Source organism: Microcaecilia unicolor, chromosome 9, assembly GCF_901765095.1.
Source record: "Microcaecilia unicolor chromosome 9, aMicUni1.1, whole genome shotgun sequence".
NCBI classification, from domain to species: Eukaryota; Metazoa; Chordata; class Amphibia; order Gymnophiona; family Siphonopidae; genus Microcaecilia; species Microcaecilia unicolor.
In genome coordinates this window covers 56,836,009-56,854,751 of record NC_044039.1, presented here as the reverse complement: position 1 = coordinate 56,854,751, position 18,743 = coordinate 56,836,009, and the positions used below count along the sequence as shown (strand labels likewise).

Here is an 18,743-nt window from a genome sequence, read left to right as displayed (position 1 = left end):
CTGTCATGCAGGTAACGAGTTGATTTGGAGCATCTACCTGGTCTGTAGGGGCCAGATCTCTTACTGGTTGGTGGGGGATCAAATACTTATTTCCCTCTGCAGAATGCAAATAAATTCATATACTTTCCACAATGTGATTTTCCGGATTTAATTTGTGATGTGCTATCTCTCACTGTTACCAATAACCTACCCTTCAATTATGGGCTGCTCATGTCTTTGTCAGTGGGCAAACTTACAAAATCAGCAAGGGATCAAATACTTATTTCCCCCACTGTATATTGATGCTCTAGGGTCCAGTGTAATATTTATAGCACTATATTTTCATAGGTGGGTTAGGGCTGTTGTGTGTTAAGTTTTCTGTATAGATTTTGAGTGTCTTTTTGCAGGGTTTTGTGTTATTTCATAAAGTGTCTGGCCCTATTGTTTTTGATATGCTGGCTTCATAATCAGCATTTTAGTCTGGTGCATTTGTGTGTTTGCTGTTTTTTTTTTTTTTTTTAAATAATGAGTATGCATGAAATGTATATATGCAAATGTACAAAGCCACACCCTTTGCCCCCCAAATTAAACAATCAAACTACACCCATGGCATGACAACTACCGAAATAGCCCGTGCACACTGGGGGATAAGCTTAAACTCGCTGCATTTATCACTTAAAAGGTGGCAATAACTTCCACAAATGTATGCCTTGAACGCCACTTTAAAGTTATACAATACAAAGAAAAAAAAACAGCTGAAAAAACCCTGAATTTAAAATCTCATATCATATCATGGTGGGGGCAAAATAACACTTTAGGAGTGCACATTGTTTTTCAAACAGAATAAGCTTATTTCAAAAATGAACCACCACAGAGCTGCCAAGGAGTCCCAATTTTTGAGAGGGAGATTTTAGTCCACACCCCCAGCCCTGCCCCACTCGTAGTTGGCTCCACCTACTCTACATGGCTCCTCCCCCTGGCACACCTTAAATACACAGCCATTTCAGAAAATGTTTTGTTTAATAGCCTAATACCCTTTTCAATTAGCTTTCAGAGGCCAAAACCTCCTGCCTCAGGTCAAGTCAGTATAATGCTGTTATGGTATCCTCTCCTGACCTGAGGAAGGAAGTGCTGGTCTATGAAAGCTAATAAAAAATGTTTTAAAATCAGTGAAGGTATTGCCTTAATTTCTATTTTGTATTTTATTTGCATTTATTAACCTTTATTAACACAGCTACCACATTACTTTATCCTAAATTAAAAATAAAAATATTTTCTGTACCTTTGTTGTCTGGCCATTTACTTTTTCTAATTGTGTTGCTCCCAGTCTCTTGATTCTGCTTTCCTTCACCTTCTCGTAACTCTCTTGCCAGGGACTCCTGTCCATTTGTCATTTTTCTCTCCTTTTTCTTTGTTTTCTTCAATATTATTCTGCTTCTCTCTCTGTCCAGATTTAATTCATTCTTACTATCCATTCTTTAAATTTCCTTCTTTTAACTTCATCTACCTATGACTTTTCATCTTTCTCTCCATGCCCCTTCCTCTTATTCTCCCATCTTTCACTACTCTATTCTCTCCCCCTTTCAATCCAGCAGCTCCCCTCTTTCTCTCCCCATCCTTCCAGTGTCTCCCCTCTTTCTTTCTGTATCCTTCCATCCAGCATCTCCTCTCTTTTCCTCCCTACCCTTCCATCCAGCATCTTCCCTCTTTCTCTCCCCATCCTTCCACCCATCTACCCTCTCTTCTGATTCTTCCATCCAGTGTCTCTCTCTCTCCCCTCCTTTTATCTAGTGTCTCTCTACCCTTTTCTGTTCAGTGTCCCCTCTCTCGCCACATCCTTCCAGTCTCTCCCCCTTTCTCTCTGCATCCTTTCATCCATCTTTCCTCTTTCTCTCCCTATCCTTCCAACCAGCATCTTTCTCTCCCCCATCCTTCCATCTTCCCTCTTTCTCTCCTCATCCTTCCATCCAATGTCTACCCCTTCTCCCGATCCTTCCAACCAGTGTCTCTCTGTACCCTTCTTTCCATCCAGTCTCTCTCTCTCTCTACCCTTTTCCATTCGTGTCCCCTCGCTCTGCTCATCTTTCAGTGCCTCTCCTGTTTGTACCTACCTTTCCTTCCAGCGTCTTACCTCTTTCTGCTCTCATCCTTCCAGCATCTTCCCCCTTTCTCTCCCTCCTTTCATCCAGCATCTCCCCTCTTTCTCTAGCCATCTGTCCAGCTAAGGATCCCCCTTCTCCCCATCCTTCTCTCCAGCATCTTCTCTCTCTCTCCAGCCCTTTTCCATGTCCCGTCCTTCTCTCCCCATCTTTCCACTCATATCTCTCTCTCTGACCCCTCTTCTATCCAGTGTCTTCACTCTATCATTTCTTCCCCACTCTCTCCATTCTACCTCCTGCCTCCCGCTCCCCCTTCCACCCGGTATCTGTTTCCTGGCCACTGCTGCTTCTCCTATTGGGCAGCAGAGACCGCCACAAAAAAAAAAGCAGGAGTTGTTTTGATGCCACTGCTGCTCAGTGGGAGAAGCAGCATCAGTGGAGAAAAAAGTGATCTGACCCGCGGTGCCTCAATGGGAGACTTTCCCGCTTTGGCGGGAGTGCGGTAGATGATCCGCCAAAGCGGGAGTCTCCCACTGAATGCGGGAGACTTGGCAGGTATGAAACACATTCAATTTCCCCATTTTGTTTTGTTTTTAGCATATGTTCTTTTACAGATAACCTTCACTGAAAAGAAAACAAAAATTTTGATTAAACCTAAATTTGAGACACTCCCCTCTCTTAAGAAAAAGAAATACAGGCAGCATACACCCCTTAACACAGTTATCACGAAGTGGGTGTGCGCATGATGGAACATTTGGGGGAGAAAAGGAGCTTATTCTAAGCTTTATGTAGTATCAAGAGGAAAACTATATATATAGGGAAGATTAGAAGCAATGCGGTTAATATGCAAGTAAGCAAATAGGAAAATGAGTGTATTAGGATCAGTGATATATTAGGAAAAAATATTTTTAAAATGATCAACTGAAAAGTAGCAAGCCCTTATTTTACCACAGCTGGATTATTGCAGTGTTTTAAAATTCAGGATTAACTAAAGAGGATTCAGTCGCTGCAGAACACAAGTGCTAGATTATTTTGAATACATCACTGTTAATCAAGTTACACTGGCTGCCAGTTAGAGCCTGCATAAAATTTTAAACTGGGTGTATCGGTTAATACATCTTGTTTGGGAATGCTCCTTAGTATATGTCTAATGCTACAAATATTTGGTATGGACTTTTCCATCTATTGAAAATATTAAACAACCTATTCTTACATCTTTTGTTTTTCAGGCAGCACTTTACCTTTATATATTATATATATCCAAACCTAATTAAAGGTTGTTTTGTCAGAAATTGAAGACCATCCACTTTATTATAGACTAATAAAAAAGACCCGTTTCTGGGAGAGATGAAACAGGCACTAGCAAGGTTTTGGTGTGCAGCGATGGTCGTGTCTCCCGGCGTGTGCAGCCTCCCCACCCATCCGGACCCATTGTCAGCGACCGAGCTGTCCCCCCAACCCCCGGTTTTGGTGTGCAGAAATCCTCGTGTGCCCCGGCGTGTGCAGGCTCCGCACCCATGCCGACGCATCGCCAGCGAAGCAGCTGTTCTGCAAACCCCCTGCAGGCCCCAGTTGATGTGCAGCAATCCTTGTGTGCCGGCGTGTGCAGCCTCCGCACCCATCCCGACGCATCGTCAGCGACATAGCTGTCCCGCAACCCCTCGGCAGGCACCTGGGCGCTCCGTGATGCGGGTCCCGTCTGAACCATGGGCGGCGAGTCGTCGAGGGGCAGCGTTTCCTGGGCAGCGTTTCGTGGAGCGAGGTGCGGGTCCTGTCCGAATCATATTTCCTGGGCAGCGATTCCTGGACTGTGGTGCGCGATGCGGGTCCCGTCTGAACCATGGCCGGCGACTCGCCGAGGGGCAGGGGAGATGTCGGTTAATGGACTGTGCTCCGCCCTCGTCGTCATCACGTTCTGACGTGAGGGCGGGGCACAGGACGCCTCACACTTCCTGTTTTGAGCCATGGGCAAAACAGATATCTCGACGCCTCACACTTCCGGTTTGGAGCGGTTTGGCGGCTTCATTTAGAACGTTGGGGTTGCGAATTATGTCTGGAAGGGGCGTGGCTGAGGGCGGGTCTATGAGTGACAGTGAGTGGTGCATGAGTGAGAGTGAGTGAGCTGAGAGCCTAGCCTTCAGTGTTTCTCTCCCACAGAGTGAGTGAGCTTCAGAATGTTCCAGGTGAGAATTATTTATATAGATATAGATAGATATTATTATAGATATAGATAATTACTATAGATATATAGATATTATTATAGATATATAGACAGATATTATATATAACCTGAAAAACTTTAGATTGGTATGTGAAATCCCTGAATATCTGGTTTTATTTAGTCTGTAAATCCATACTGAGCTGAATTGTTTTGGTAATTGTGGTATAAAATATAATCATCTGATGCTAGAAAACTGATTGTGAAATTTTGCAGTAAGTAGTTTGTTGTAAATAATTAAAATGACAAATATAAAATGACTGCACAACATTTTTGCTTTTTATACACAATTTGTTTTAATGGTGTACAAAGTCAAGTCATCAAAATTCATACTAATTGGAGGTAAAAACTGGAATCTATGAATGTATGTATAAAACATTGCAACGCTACCTGCATGCAGAATTCAGACAGAAAAACAAGAAAATGTAGCTGACTATAAAGTGTAATGATTTATCTGTCAATTTTATTCTTAAAAGTTTCCTTTTGATGCAATGATTTTTCAATTTTAGCCATGGAAATAAACATGTACCAATTTATAACAGTATTGTAATACAGCACAGCACATTTATAAAAACTAATTTGGATAACACAATCACTTGTGTTTTCAAGTTACAGCTTAGCTACATACCTGGGATGCTAACCATCTTGTACTCGATAACAAACCCTCGCTTTCCATATGAACCAGGTGCCTTGGTGCAGAAGTGAACTTTCACCACTGGCCCCAAACTTAGGTATGTCTCAGAAGAAGCAACCATGCCACATTTCCTAGCTAAACAAATAGACAGCCTTGTGTTATAATCTTCAAGTTATGTTCTTAAGAACTGAAATGCACCAGATAAATGCATCGTTACCTAGAATTGTGCTTCCATTGCTACTCTCTTCATAAATACCAAGGAACTCCTCTTCACAGTTCTCTGATGCTCCTATAGAAAGATGCTCTACTACAAGCTTTGCCATTCCAGATGTAACATGAAGCACCCAAGAGCAGTTCAATTTTCCAGCATATCCAGAAGGGTAGCCAGGTGATGCAAAAGAACCCATAGGCTCTTTTAACTGCACTTCTGATACACATTCTGTAAATTAGAAAATCATCCAATACAGTGAAAAACTTAAGTTCAAAATATCAACTGTATAAAAAAGATCTTCACATATTTTACAAAACACATTTCTGGTTTTAGATTTAATTACTCCTCTGTCAAGGCAAGTTTAATACCAATTCTTACACAGCCAAAATTTTCCCAGCTATCCAGAGGACCAGTAGCCATATTAATCCTGGAAAAAGTGGAATTTTTGAAGTGATGCCTTATTGATGAAGGTCCCATTATGATATCACATGTGGAATATGTATTATGTACTGTATGTCCTTGAAAGACATAACCAGGTTTCCCCATCCAGTACACTTATTCAAACTGATTTGACTGGTCTACTTTACCAAATTAGAAGAACATAGTAACAGATGACTGCAGACAAACTAAAATGGTCCATCCAGCCTGCACAGTAAGGTGCTTAGGGTTGCAAGTGCTGTTCCATACAAGTTATATAATCATTGTACTAATTTACCTCATTGTGATAACTTTATTGCATTTCTGTAATTTAATGTGATGTTTTTTTAGATTTACCATGTCCTCCGAGGACAAGCAGGCATAATATTCTCATATGGGTGATGCAATCAAAAGAGCCTGGTGCAGAGAAGAATGGTGAAAAAAAAAACTTAGGGGGGCAACTCAGAGGGTAAAAACTGTACAATAGGCATGGCACTGTTCAAAAATACCATCCTGGAGGCCCAGGCCAAACATATTCCGCGAATTAGAAAAGAAAGACGGAAGTCCAAAAGACAGCCGGCATGGTTGAAAAGTGAGGTGAAGGAAGCTATTAGGGTTAAAAGAAACGCCTTCAAAAAATGGAAGAAGGAACCATCTGAAAATAACAAGCAGCAGCATAAGGAGTGTCAAAGCAAATGCAAGGCACAGATAAAGAAGGCCAAGAGGGATTACGAAAAAAAGATAGCATTAGAGGCAAAAAAACATAGTAAAACTTTTTTTTCGGTATATTAAAAGCAGGAAGCTGGCAAAAGAATCGGTTGGGGCGCTGGATGACCAAGGGGTAAAAGGAGCAATCAAGGAAGACAAAGACGTAGTGGAAAGATTGAATGAATTCTTTGCTTCGGTCTTCACCGAGGAAGATTTGGGTGGGATACCGGTGTCGGAAATGGTATTTCAAGTGGCCAAGTCGGAGAAACTTACTGACTTCACGGTAAACCTGGAGGACGTAATGGGGCAGTTCAGCAAACTGAAGAGTAGAAAATCTCCTGGACCAGATGGTATTCATCCTAGAGTACTGATAGAACTGAAAAATGAGCTTGTGGAGCTACTGTTAGTGATATGCAATTTATCCTTAAAATCGAGCGTGGTACCGGAAGATTGGAGGGTGGCCAATGTAACGCCCATTTTCAAAAAAGATTCCAGGGGAGATCCGGGAAATTATAGACCGGTGAGTCTGACGTTGGTACCGGGGAAAATGGTAGAGGCTATTATTAAAAACAAAATTACAGAGCACATCCAAGGACATGGATTACTGAGACCAAGTCAGCATGGCTTTTGTGTGGGGAAATCTTGCCTGACCAATTTACTTTAATTCTTTGAAGGAGTAAACAAACATGTGTACAAAGGGGAGCCGGTTGATATTGTGTATCTGGTTTTCAAAAGGCGTTTGACAAGGTACCTCATGAAAGGCTACAGAGGAAATTGGAGGGTCATGGGATAGGAGGAAATGCCCTATTGTGGATTAAAAACTGGCTGAAGGATAGGAAACAGAGAGTGGGATTAAATGGGCAGTATTCACAATGGAGAAGGGTAGTTAGTGGGGTTCCTCAGGGGTCTGTGCTAGGACTGCTGCTTTTTAATATATTTATAAATGATTTAGAGATGGGAGTAACTAGCGAGGTACTTAAATTTGCTGATGACACAAAGTTATTCAAAGTCATTAACTCACGACAGGATTGTGAAAAATTACAGAAGGACCTTACGAGACTGGGCGGCTAAATGGCAGATGACGTTTAATGTGAGCAAATGCAAGGTGATGCATGTGGGAAAAAAGAACCCAAATTATAGCTACGTCATGCAAGGTTCCACGTTAGGAGTTACGGACCAAGAAAGGGATCTGGGTGTCGTCCTTGATAATACACTGAAACCTTCTGCTCAGTGTGCTACTGCGGCTAGGAAAGCGAATAGAATGCTGGGTATTATTAGGAAAGGTATGGAAAACAGGTGTGAGGATGTTATGCCGCCATTGTATTGCTCCATGGTGCGACCGCACCTTGAGTATTGTGTTCAATTCTGGTCGCCGTACAAAAGCACACAGATATGGAACGCATTACCCATGACCCTGAAAACCATGGACAATCTAACCAACTTTCTCAAATTGTTGAAGACACATCTCTTCAACAAAGCCTACAAAAGACATCCTTAATGAAATAAATCATCCCTTAAACCACTCAGGTTCATCAAACACCACCTCTCACATGACCTTACCTAACACCTTCCCATCTAAATCCTCATCTACCTTCAGCCTACTATTGACTGTATTTAAGATCATGTAATGACTACATTATAACAACACTCTGTAAGCCACATTGAGCCTGCAAAAAGGTGGGAAAATGTGGGGTACAAATGTGATAAATAATAATAATATAGTAGAATTGGAAAAGGTTCAGCGAAGGGTGACTAAAATGATAGCGGGGATGGAACGACTTCCCTATGAATAAAGACTAAGGAGGCTAGGGCTATACAGCTTGGAGAAGAGACAGCTGAGGGGAGACATAAGAGGTATATAAAATAATGAGTGGAGTGGAACAGGTGGATGTGAAGCGTCTGTTCACGCTTTCCAAAAATACTAGGATTAGGGGGCATGCAATGAAACTACAGTGTAGTAAATTTAAAACAAATCGGAGAAACATTTTCTTCACCCAACGCATAATTAAACTGTGGAATTCGTTGCCGGAGAATGTGGTGAAGGCGGTTAGCTTGGCAGAGTTTAAAAAGGGGTTAGACAGTTTCCTAAAGGACAAGTCCATAAACCGCTACTAAATGGACTTGGGAAAAATCCACAATTCCAGGAATAACATGTATAGAATGTTTGTACGTTTGGGAAGCTTGCCAGGTGCCCTTGGCCTGGATTGGCAGCTAACATGAACAGGATGCTGGGCTCGATGGACCCTTGGTCTTTTCCCAGTGTGGCATTACTTAAGTGCATCGTCACTTTAAATCTTGAAGGCAGTGCCCCTACTGTGCATGTGCAGGTATCTTCCCACTTGATGTGTGAGCATGGGACCGACAGTCTTTCATTTTCTGTAAAGCAGAGAGGTTGTGTTTTTAATCTCTCCTCAGCGCAAAATCCTTCGCCTTTTTGGTGCCTTCCCTTTTTCGGGATATATTTTCTTTGTATATTATCTGTCATAATTCGTTTAGTGTAATCGTTTCTTATAAGAACATAAGCATTGCCATACTGGAACAGACCGAAGGTCCATCAAGCCCAGTATCCCATTTCCAAGTGGTCAATCCAGGTCAGAAGTACCTGGCAAAATCTCAAAGCAGTACAATATATTTTATGCTGCTTAGAAATAAGCAGTGGATTTTCCCAAATCCATCTTAATAATGGCTTATGGATTTTTCTTTTATGAATATAGCCAAACATTTTTAACCCCTACTAAGCTAACTGCTTTTATTACATTCTCTGGCAAGGAATTCCAGAGTTTTAATTACACGTTGAGAGAAAAAAATATTTTCTCTGATTTATTTTGTAGCTTCATTGCATGCCCCATAGTCCTAGTATTTTTGGAAAGAGTACACAAGCGATTCAAGTCTACCCCTCTTTTCTCCTAGCTGAAGAGCCCTAGCCACTTCAGCCTTTCCTCATAGGGAAGTTGTCCCATCCCTTTTATCATTTTTGCAGTGCTTTTTTTGTAGGAAAAAAGGTGCCGGTACTCATACCATGCCAACCTTAAGGGCGGGGCCACTTTCTATGGCTCTGCCCCCATAGTAGCCACACCCCCACATTAGCCACATCCATTTTACTAGCCATGGAGCATATAAAAATGTAGCATTGAAAATAGTACACAAGTCCCTAGGCCCAAAACAAGAACCCTGAAGACTGATTATCTAATATAATAAAACGCACCCTCAACGTTCTGAAGCCAACGTTCTGTGAAGCCTTGAAGCCTGAAGCCTTGAAGCCTGAAGCCTGAAGCCTTGAAGCCTTGAAGCCTGAAGCCTGAAGCCTTGAAGCCATCTGACATCACTCCCAGGCTGAGGCTGAAGGGTTCAGCCTGCCGTCTCTGCCCCGCCCTCGCGACAAAACAAACAAATCCGGAAGCGTCTGCGAAACGTCAGGGAAGGAGGCGGCGCTCCCGACGTCTAGCCTTCCCTTCGCTGTGTTCCGCCTTCAAAACAAGGCGGAACACAGCGAAGGGAAAGCTAGACGTCGGGAGCGCCGCCTCCTTCCCTGACGCTTCGCTGCACGAACCGCCACGGAGGTAAAGTTAAAAAGAATAAAAAAAAAAAAAAGGGGATGCATGGATGCAAAGGGGGGGGCATGGATGCGAGGCATGGATGCGAAGGGGGGGGCATGGATGCGAAGGGGGGGGGAGAAGAGGGCGGGCCAGGCTGGGACATGGGAGAGAGCGTAGCATGGATGCGAGGGGGGGGGATCATGGAAGGGCGAGAGGGGACTTGCTGGAAAAGGATGAATGGAGGCGGCAGGGGACAGAGGAGCATGGATGGGCATGGATTGGGAGGGCAGGACTCAGGGAGAGAGGGAAATTGCTGGATAGGGAAAAATGGAGGGGCCAGGTGACAGATGAGCATGGATGGGCATGGATTGCAAGGGCAGGACTCAGGGAGAGGGGAATTGCTGGATAGGGATGAATGGAGGGGACAGATGGGCATGGATGGATATGGATTGCAGAGCAGGCCTCAGGCAGAGGGGAAATGCTGGATAGGGAAAAATGGAGGGGCCAGGTGACAGATGAGCATGGATGGGCATGGATTGGAAGGGCAGGACTCAGGGAGAGGGGAATTGCTGGATAGGGTTGAATGGAGGGGACAGATGGGCATGGATGGATATGGATTGCAGAGCAGGCCTCAGGCAGAGAGGGGAAATGCTGGATAGGGAAAAATGGAGGGGCCAGGTGACAGATGAGCATGGATGGGCATGGATTGGAAGGGCAGGACTCAGGGAGAGGGGAATTGCTGGATAGGGATGAATGGAGGGGACAGATGGGCATGGATGGATATGGATTGCAGAGCAGGCCTCAGGCAGAGAGGGGAAATGCTGGATAGGGAAAAATGGAGGGGCCAGGTGACAGAGGAGCATGGATGGGCATGGATTGGAAGGGCAGGACTCAGGGAGAGGGGAATTGCTGCATAGGGATGAATGGAGGGGACAGATGGGCATGGATGGATATGGATTGCAGGGCAGGCCTCAGGCAGAGAGGGGAAATGCTGGATAGGGATGAATGGAGGGGGCAGGTGACAGACAAACATGGATGGCCATGGATTGGGAGGGCAGGGCTCAGGGACAGAGGGGAATTGCTGGAAAAGGATGAATGGAGGGGGCAGGGGACAGATGGCCATGGATTGGGAGGGCACGGCTCACACTCTCTCTCTCATATACAATGTCTTTCTGACTCTCACTCTCACACACTCTGTCTCACACTGTATCACATTCACTCTCTATGTGCCACACAGTCACTCACACACTCGCTTGGTCTCATACACTCACTCAAACAGAGAATCTGTGTCTCACACACACTCTCTCTCTCGCCCACACACACACACTCTCACTCACACTGTGTCTCACATACACACTTGCACACACTCTCATTCTCACACACACACTCTGTCACAAACACACTCACACCCACACTCACTCTCTCTCACACACTCACACTTTCAGTCTGACTCTCAAACAGTCACTCTCACATACACTCTCCCAAACATACACACTCCGAGGAAAACCTTGCTAGCGCCCGTTTCATTTGTGTCAGAAACGGGCCTTTTTTACTAGTAAACTAATAAAAATGTAGACAAAAAAAATCAGCTACAACCTTATGCATGGAAAGGCAGCACTATAATTACACCGGGCTCTAAAATACCAGTACACAACCTAGTGAAACAAACAAAAAAAACCCCAAAAAGGGCTGCAAATACTACACACTAAAATACCGGCATCTTGATCACGCATGAAAAACACATGACAACAGATATGAAGGCAAAATACTGAACTGGAAAGTTACCTCAAGAAGTCAGACTCAGCATGCAGCAATACTAGAATTTGAAACTTGCATGCAAAATATCACAGATGCACATTTGCAAAAGCTGACGTATTCCAATTAATAAATTCTGAATAAAAATGTTTTCTACCTTTAGTTTTTCTATTAGCTTTGGTCCCATTGTCTTCTGTTTTATGCAGTGTCTTCTTTCCATTTGATATTTTTTCTCTCACCATGTCCACCATCCTTCTGTGTCCTTATTTGTTCTGTCTACCATCTGTAGCCCTGTCCCTATCCTTTCTCCAGTTTCAACATCTGCCCTCAAAGTGTTCCAATTCAGCCCTTAAATTCAGCAATTTCCCCTCCATCCATATCCAGCATTTCTCCTCACTCCTCTTCCCTCCATCCATATGCATCTACTTCCTCTGTCTTCCCTCCCCTCCATCCATGACGATCATTTCTCCTCTCTCCCTTCCACTCCATCCGTGTGCATCTCCTTCCTTTGTCTTTCCTTCGCTCCATCCTTGTCCAACATTTCTCCTCTCTTCCTGCTCTCCCCTCCATGTCCAGCGATCTGTTCTCTTCCCCCTGCCCTCCCCTCCTCTCCCCTTCTCTCCATGTCCAGTGATCTCTTCTTTCCCCCTGCCTTCCCCTCCAGCGATCTCTTCTTTACCCCTGCCCTCCCCTCCAGCGATCTGTTCTCTCCCCCTGCCCTCCTCTCCTCTCCAGTGATTTCTTCTCTCACCCTGCTCGCCCCTCCTCTCCATGCCCAGCGATCTGTTCTCTTTCCCCTGCCCTCCCCTCCTTTCCATGTCCAGCAATCTGTTCTCTTCCCCCTGCCCTCCCCTCCATGTTCAGTGATCTGTTCTCTTCCCCCTGCCCTCCGCTCCATGTCCAGTGATGTGTTCTCTTCCCCCTGCCCTCCCCTCCATGTCCAGCGATTCTCCCTGCCCTCCCTCAGCTCCCCGACAGCCCTCCTCTCTGTTCTTTCCTGCCCCCCCAAGTGTTTAACCTTTTTACTGTCCGTGGCAGTGACGTCAGTAAAGAAGAAGGCACTACAGGCTCACCTCCAGCTTCTCCCTTCCCTATTCACACAGTGTCCCGCCTTCTCCGATGAAGCATTTCCTGTTTCCGCTTGTGGAGTAGCCCGGATGGTCATGGTGGGTGGTTCCTCCTGATGAAGTAAACCACGAAATGCGGTCTCGCATTGAGGAACTAAAGAGGAAGTTTGGTCATAAAAGTGACCTTATCAATGGTTTTTCATGCAAGCCTTCTAGATGCCGCACAGTGGAGCCACGAAGACAGTCAAACATGATACCCAGTTCTGAGTGATATAACTGTGGTTTGAGTACACATTAAGACTCACCACTATACATTTGGAGTCTGAGTGTTTGGAAATGGCTGTCATTGTGACTTTGAATTTGAAAATGAAGGCTGAGAAGCAAGAGCAGCCCGTGTCAGCCATTTTGGAATTGTTGGACTTAAACGAATGCAATGAACATTTCTTATCAGCAAAAGCTAAGGGAACACATCAGAGTTGAAACTTAAGTTCAAGTACTGTAATGTAATTTCAGTGGAGTGTAGGGTGTGGTGAGCAATATATGAGAGTGGTTTGACTGTGTGGATGACGCTGCGAAAGGCATGTGGAAGAGAGTTGCACGGGAACCAAGGGTTATTGTGAACAATGTATGCACATATATGGGTAACAATACATGTTTTCATGTTTGTTTGAATTTTTTTAGAGGAGTACTTTGTGACCAACAATAGAGATTGGTCGTGCTCTAATATAAAGCCATATCCCCCTGTGTGAACAGGATTAAATTTTAACTGCCAGACCCTTGACCATTCTTCTAGCGTTTGGAGATCCCTTGTTGTTTCTACTCCATCTAGGGAATCTACTTTATTGGCTATCTTCATGTCATCTGCAAAAAAGGCAAACTTCTCCTTCTAACCCTTCAGCAATGTCTCTCACAAATATATTAAACAGAATCAGTCCCAGTACCAACCACTGTGGCACTCTGTCCTAAGAGCCGATTCCATTTACCACCACCCTATGCCGCCTGTCGATCAACCAATTTCCAATCCAGTTCACCACTTTGTGTCCTAAGTTGAACTCTTTCAACTTATTCACGAGTCTTCTGTGAGGGACCGTATCAAAGGCTTTGTTGAAATCCAAGTAGAATACATCTAGCGCGCATCCTTCATCCAGTTCTTTGATCACCCAGTCAAAGAAGTTGATCAGATTCTTTTGGCAGGAGTTTCCTTTGGTAAAGCTATGTTGGCTTGGATCTTGTAACCTGTTCACTTCTAGAAAGTCAACTATCCTTTCCTTCAGCAGTGATTCCATTATTTTTCCTACCACCAACGTGAAGCTTACTGGCCTGTAGTTTCCAACTTCTTCCCTGTGTCTGCTTTTGTGAAGGAGGGATCACATCAGGTCATCTCCAATCCCTCGGAACCTCTCCTGTCTCTAAAGAACTATTAAATAAATTCTTAAGAGGTCCTTTACCACATTCTCTGGCAATGAATTCCAGAGTTTAATTACACATTGAGTGAAGAAAATTTTTCTCCGATTCATTTTAAAAATTTACTACATTGTAGCTTCATCGCATGACCCCTAGTCCTATTATTTTTGGAAAGTGTAAACAGATGCTTCACATCTACCCGTTCCACTCCACTCATTATTTTATAGACCTCTATTATATCTCCCCTCAGCTGCCTTTTCTTCAAGCTGAAGAGCCCTAGCCGCTTTAGCCTTTCCTCATAGGGAACTCATTCCCATCCCCTTTACCATTTTCGTCGCCCTTCTCTGCACCTTTTCTAATTCCACTATATCTTTTTGAGATGCGGCGACCAGAATTGAACACAATATTCGAGGTGCGGTCGCACCATGCAGCGATACAAAGGCATAACATCCTCATTTTTGTTTTCCATTCCTTTCCTAATAATACTTAACATTCTATTTGCATTCTTAGCTGCAGCAGCACACTGAGCAGAAGGTTTCAACATATCATCAACAACCACACCTAGATCCCTTTCTTGGTCCGTGACTCCTAATGTGGAACCTTGCATGACGTAGCTGTAATTCGGATTCCTCTTTCCCACATGCATCACTTTGCACTTGCTCACATTAAACGTCATCTGCCATTTAGATGCCCAGTCTCCCAGTCTCATAAGGTTTTTCACAATCCTCTCGCGATTTAACGCCTTTGAATAACTTTGTGTCATCAGCAAATTTAATTACCTCACTAGTTACTCCCATCTCTAGGTCATTTATAAATATGTTAAAAAGCAGAGGTCCCAGCACAGACCCCTGGGGAACCCCACAAACTACCCTTCTCCATTGAGAATACTGACCATTTAACCTTACTCTCTGTTTTCTATCTTTTAACCAGTTTTTAATCCACAATAGAACACTACCTCCTATCCCATGACTCTTCAATTTCCTCTGGAGTCTTTCATGAGGTACTTTGTCAAACACCTTCTGAAAATCCAGATACACAATATCAACTGGCTCACCTTTATCCACATGTTTGTTCACCCCTTCAATGAAATGTAGTAGATTGGTGAGGCAAGATTTCCCTTCACTAAATCCATGTTGACTTTGTCTCATTAATCCATGCTTTTGAGTATGCTCTGCAATTTTGTTCTTAATAATAGTCCCTACCATTTTGTCCGGCACCAACGTCAGACTCACCGTTCTATAATTTCCTGGATCTCCTCTGGAACCTTTTTTAAAAATCTGCGTTACATTGGCTACCCTCCAATCTTCCAGTACCACACTCGATTTTAAGGATAATATACATATTACTAATAGCTCCACAAGTTCATTTTTCAGTTCTATCAGTACTCTGGGATGAATACCATCTGGTTCAGATTTGTTACTCTTCAGTTTGTAGAACTGCCCCATTACATCCTCCAGGTTTACAGAGAATTCATTAAGTTGCTCTGACTCGTCAGCTTCGAATACCATTTCTGGCACCGGTATCCCACCCAAATCTTCTTCAGTGAAGACAAGCAAAGAATTTATTTAATCTCTCCGCTATGGCTTTGTCTTCCCTGATCCCCCCTTTTACTACTCAGTTATCTAGCGGTCCAACCGATTCTTTTGCCGGCTTCCTGCTTTTAATATACCTAAAAAAGTTTTTACTATATGTTTTTGCCTCCAAGGCAATCTTTTATTGAAGTCCCTCTTAGCCTTCCTTATCAGCGCTTTGCATTTGACTTGACATTCCTTATGCTGTTTCTTATTATTTTCAGTTGGTTCCTTCCTCCATTTTCTGAAGGATTTTCTTTTAGCTCAAATAGCTTCCTTCACCTCATTTTTTAACCACGCTGGCTGTCATTTGGTCTTCCGTCTGCCTGATGTAATTTTTTGACCCTCGCAGTCACTCCTCTAAGTTTTCTTTTCACATACTTCAAAGCTAATATCAAATCCGATCATATTAAGATCTGTTATCAAGCGGCCCCAGCACCATTACCTCCGGTACCAGATCATGCATTCCACTATGCACTAGGTCTAGAATTTTTCCTTCTCTCGTCAGCTCCTGCACCAGGTGCTCCATAAAGCTGTCATTGATTTCATCAAGGAATTTTACCTCTCTAGCGTGCCCCGATGTTACATTTACCCAGTCAATATTGGGTTAATTGAAATCACCCATTATTATTGCATTGCCCAGTTTGTTTGCGTCCCTAATTTCCTTTAACATTTCTGCATCCGTCTGTTCATCCTGGCCAGGCGGACGGTAGTACACTCCTATCACTATCCTTTTCCCCTTTACACATGGCATTTCAATCCACGGTGATTCCAAGAAGTGTTTTGTTTCCTGCAGAATTTTCAATCTATTTAATTCAAGGCTCTCGTTAATATACAATGTTACCCCTCCACCAATTCGATCCACCCTATCACTACGATATAATTTGTACCACGGTATGACAGTGTCCCACTGGTTAGCCTCCTTCCACCAGGTCTCAGAGATGTCTATTATATCTAATTTTTCATTTAGTGCAATATATTCTAACTCTCCCAACTTATTTCTTAGGCTCCTGGCATTTGCATATAGACATTTCAAAGTATGTTTGTTGTTCCTATTTACATCATGCTCTGTATTTGACAGTATTAATTTGCAATCTTTTGTTTGATTTTTAGTTTTATTTAAGGACACCTGATCTACTACGGTCTCTTTTGCAACCTCACTATCAGGATACCCTATCTTCCCTGTTTTGGTGATATCTTTGAAAGATACCTTATCCCGAATCACGCGCTTTTGAGTGACTGTCTGCCTTCCCCCCATTTCTAGTTTAAAAGCTGCTCTATCTCCTTTTTAAATGCCGATACCAGCAGCCTGGTCCCACCCTAGTTAAGGTGGAGCCCAACCTTTTGGAATACGCACCCCCTTGCCCAGAATGTTGCCCAGTTCCTATCAAATCTAAAACCCTCCTCCCTGCACCATCATCTCATCCACGCATAGAGACTCCGGAGTTCTGCCTGTCTCTTGGGCCCTGCGTGCGGAATGGGTAGCATTTCAGAAAATGCTACCCTAGAGGATCTGGATTTGAGCTTTCTACCCAACAGCCTAAATTTGGCTTCCATAACTTCTCTCCCACATTTTCCTATGTCATTGTTACCCACGTGTACTAAAGACAGCCGACTCCTCCCCAGCACTATCTAAAATCCTATCTAGGTGATGCGTGAAGTCCGCCACCTTCGCACCAGGCAGGCAAGTCACCAGGCAATCCTCACGTCCACCAACCACCCAGCTATCTATATGCCTAATGATCGAATCACCAACTACAACAGTTGTCCTAACCTTTCCCTCCCAGGTAGCACTTGGAGACATATCCTCGGTGCGAGAGGATAGTACATCCCCTGGTGGGCAGGTCATGGCTACAGGAGTACTTCCTACTTCACCTGGGTGATGCTGTCCTTCCAGGAGACCTCCCTCCTCCAAGGTAGAACAGGAGCTACCAGACTGGAGGTGGGGCTTCTGTACAACATCCCTGTAGGTCTCCTCTATGTACCTCTGTCTCCCTCAGCTTCACCAAGTCTGCTACTCTAGCCCCAAGAGAACGGACATGTTCTCTGAGAGCTATGAGCTCTTTGCATCAGGCACACACATATGACATCTCATCAACTGGGAGATAATGATACATGTGACCAGTGGTGTGCTGGAGCCGGCTCGCAAGATCCGGTTGTTAAATTTTGGCCGGACTTGCGAGCCGGTTGTTGGAAAGGGCGAGCCGGCTCTCCCTCCCTCCGGATCCGGTCCCTCACCGATCCCTACCTTGACTATCGAATTCTTCGGGGCAGGCAGTGTTGCCTGCCCACTGCTATCGCTGACTTTCCTCCGCCGCCTGTTTGCGCTTTAAAAATGGCCGCCGAGACTTCCAGAGGCGATCGGGCGGCGGGGGAAAGTCAGCGATGGCAGCGGGCAGGCAACACTGCCTGCCCCGAAGAATTTGATGGCCAAGGTAGGGTCGGTGAGGGACCTGATCGGGAGGGAGGGAGAAAGCAGGAGAATTCGCGGAACAAGTCGGGAGGGGGTGGCAGGGGAGAGAAGGGAGCTGCTGGCCATGGTGGATGGAGGGCAGGGGAGAGAAGGGAGCTGCTGGCCATGGGTGGATGGAGGGCAGGGGAGAGAAGGGAGCTGCTGGCCATGGGTGGATGGAGGGCAGGGGAGAGAAAAGGGAGCTGCTGGCCATGGTGGATGATGGAGGGCAGGGGAGAGAAGGGAGCTGCTGGCCATGGGTGGATGGAGGGCAGGGGAGAGAAGGGAGCTGCTGGCCATGGGTGGATGGAGGGCAGGGGAGAGAAGGGAGCTGCTAGCCATGGGTGGATGGAGGGTAGGGGAGAGAAAAGGGAGCTGCTGGCCATGGGTGGATGGAGGGCAGGGGAGAGAAGGGAGCTGCTGGCCATGGTGGATGGAGGGCAGGGGAGAAAAGGGAGCTGCTGGACATGGGTGGATGGAGGGCAGGGGAGAAAAAAGGGAGCTGTTGGCCATGGGTGGATGGAGGGCAGGGGAGAGAAGGGTCGCTGGCCATGGGTGGATGGAGGGCAGGGGAGAGAAGGGTCGCTGGTCATGGGTGCATGCAGGGCAGGGGAGAGAAGGGTCGCTGGCCATGGGTGCATGCAGGGCAGGGGAGAGGAGGGTCACTGCTGGCCATGGGTGGATGGAGGGCA

The 18,743-nt window shown here is 44.9% G+C and overlaps 1 protein-coding gene across 1 annotated transcript in view; it reads right to left on the bottom strand.

The window, feature by feature from the left end:
* Positions 1-18,743, bottom strand: part of LOC115477057 (ovochymase-1-like) — a 304,756-nt gene that overhangs the window by 193,966 nt on the left and 92,047 nt on the right. The window contains exons 5-6 of the mRNA XM_030213672.1: positions 5,148-5,369; positions 4,925-5,065 (exon numbers count right to left, since the gene is read on the bottom strand). Coding sequence (XP_030069532.1) covers positions 4,925-5,065; positions 5,148-5,369 — 363 coding nt within the window. The remainder of the gene's footprint in view (positions 1-4,924; positions 5,066-5,147; positions 5,370-18,743) is intronic.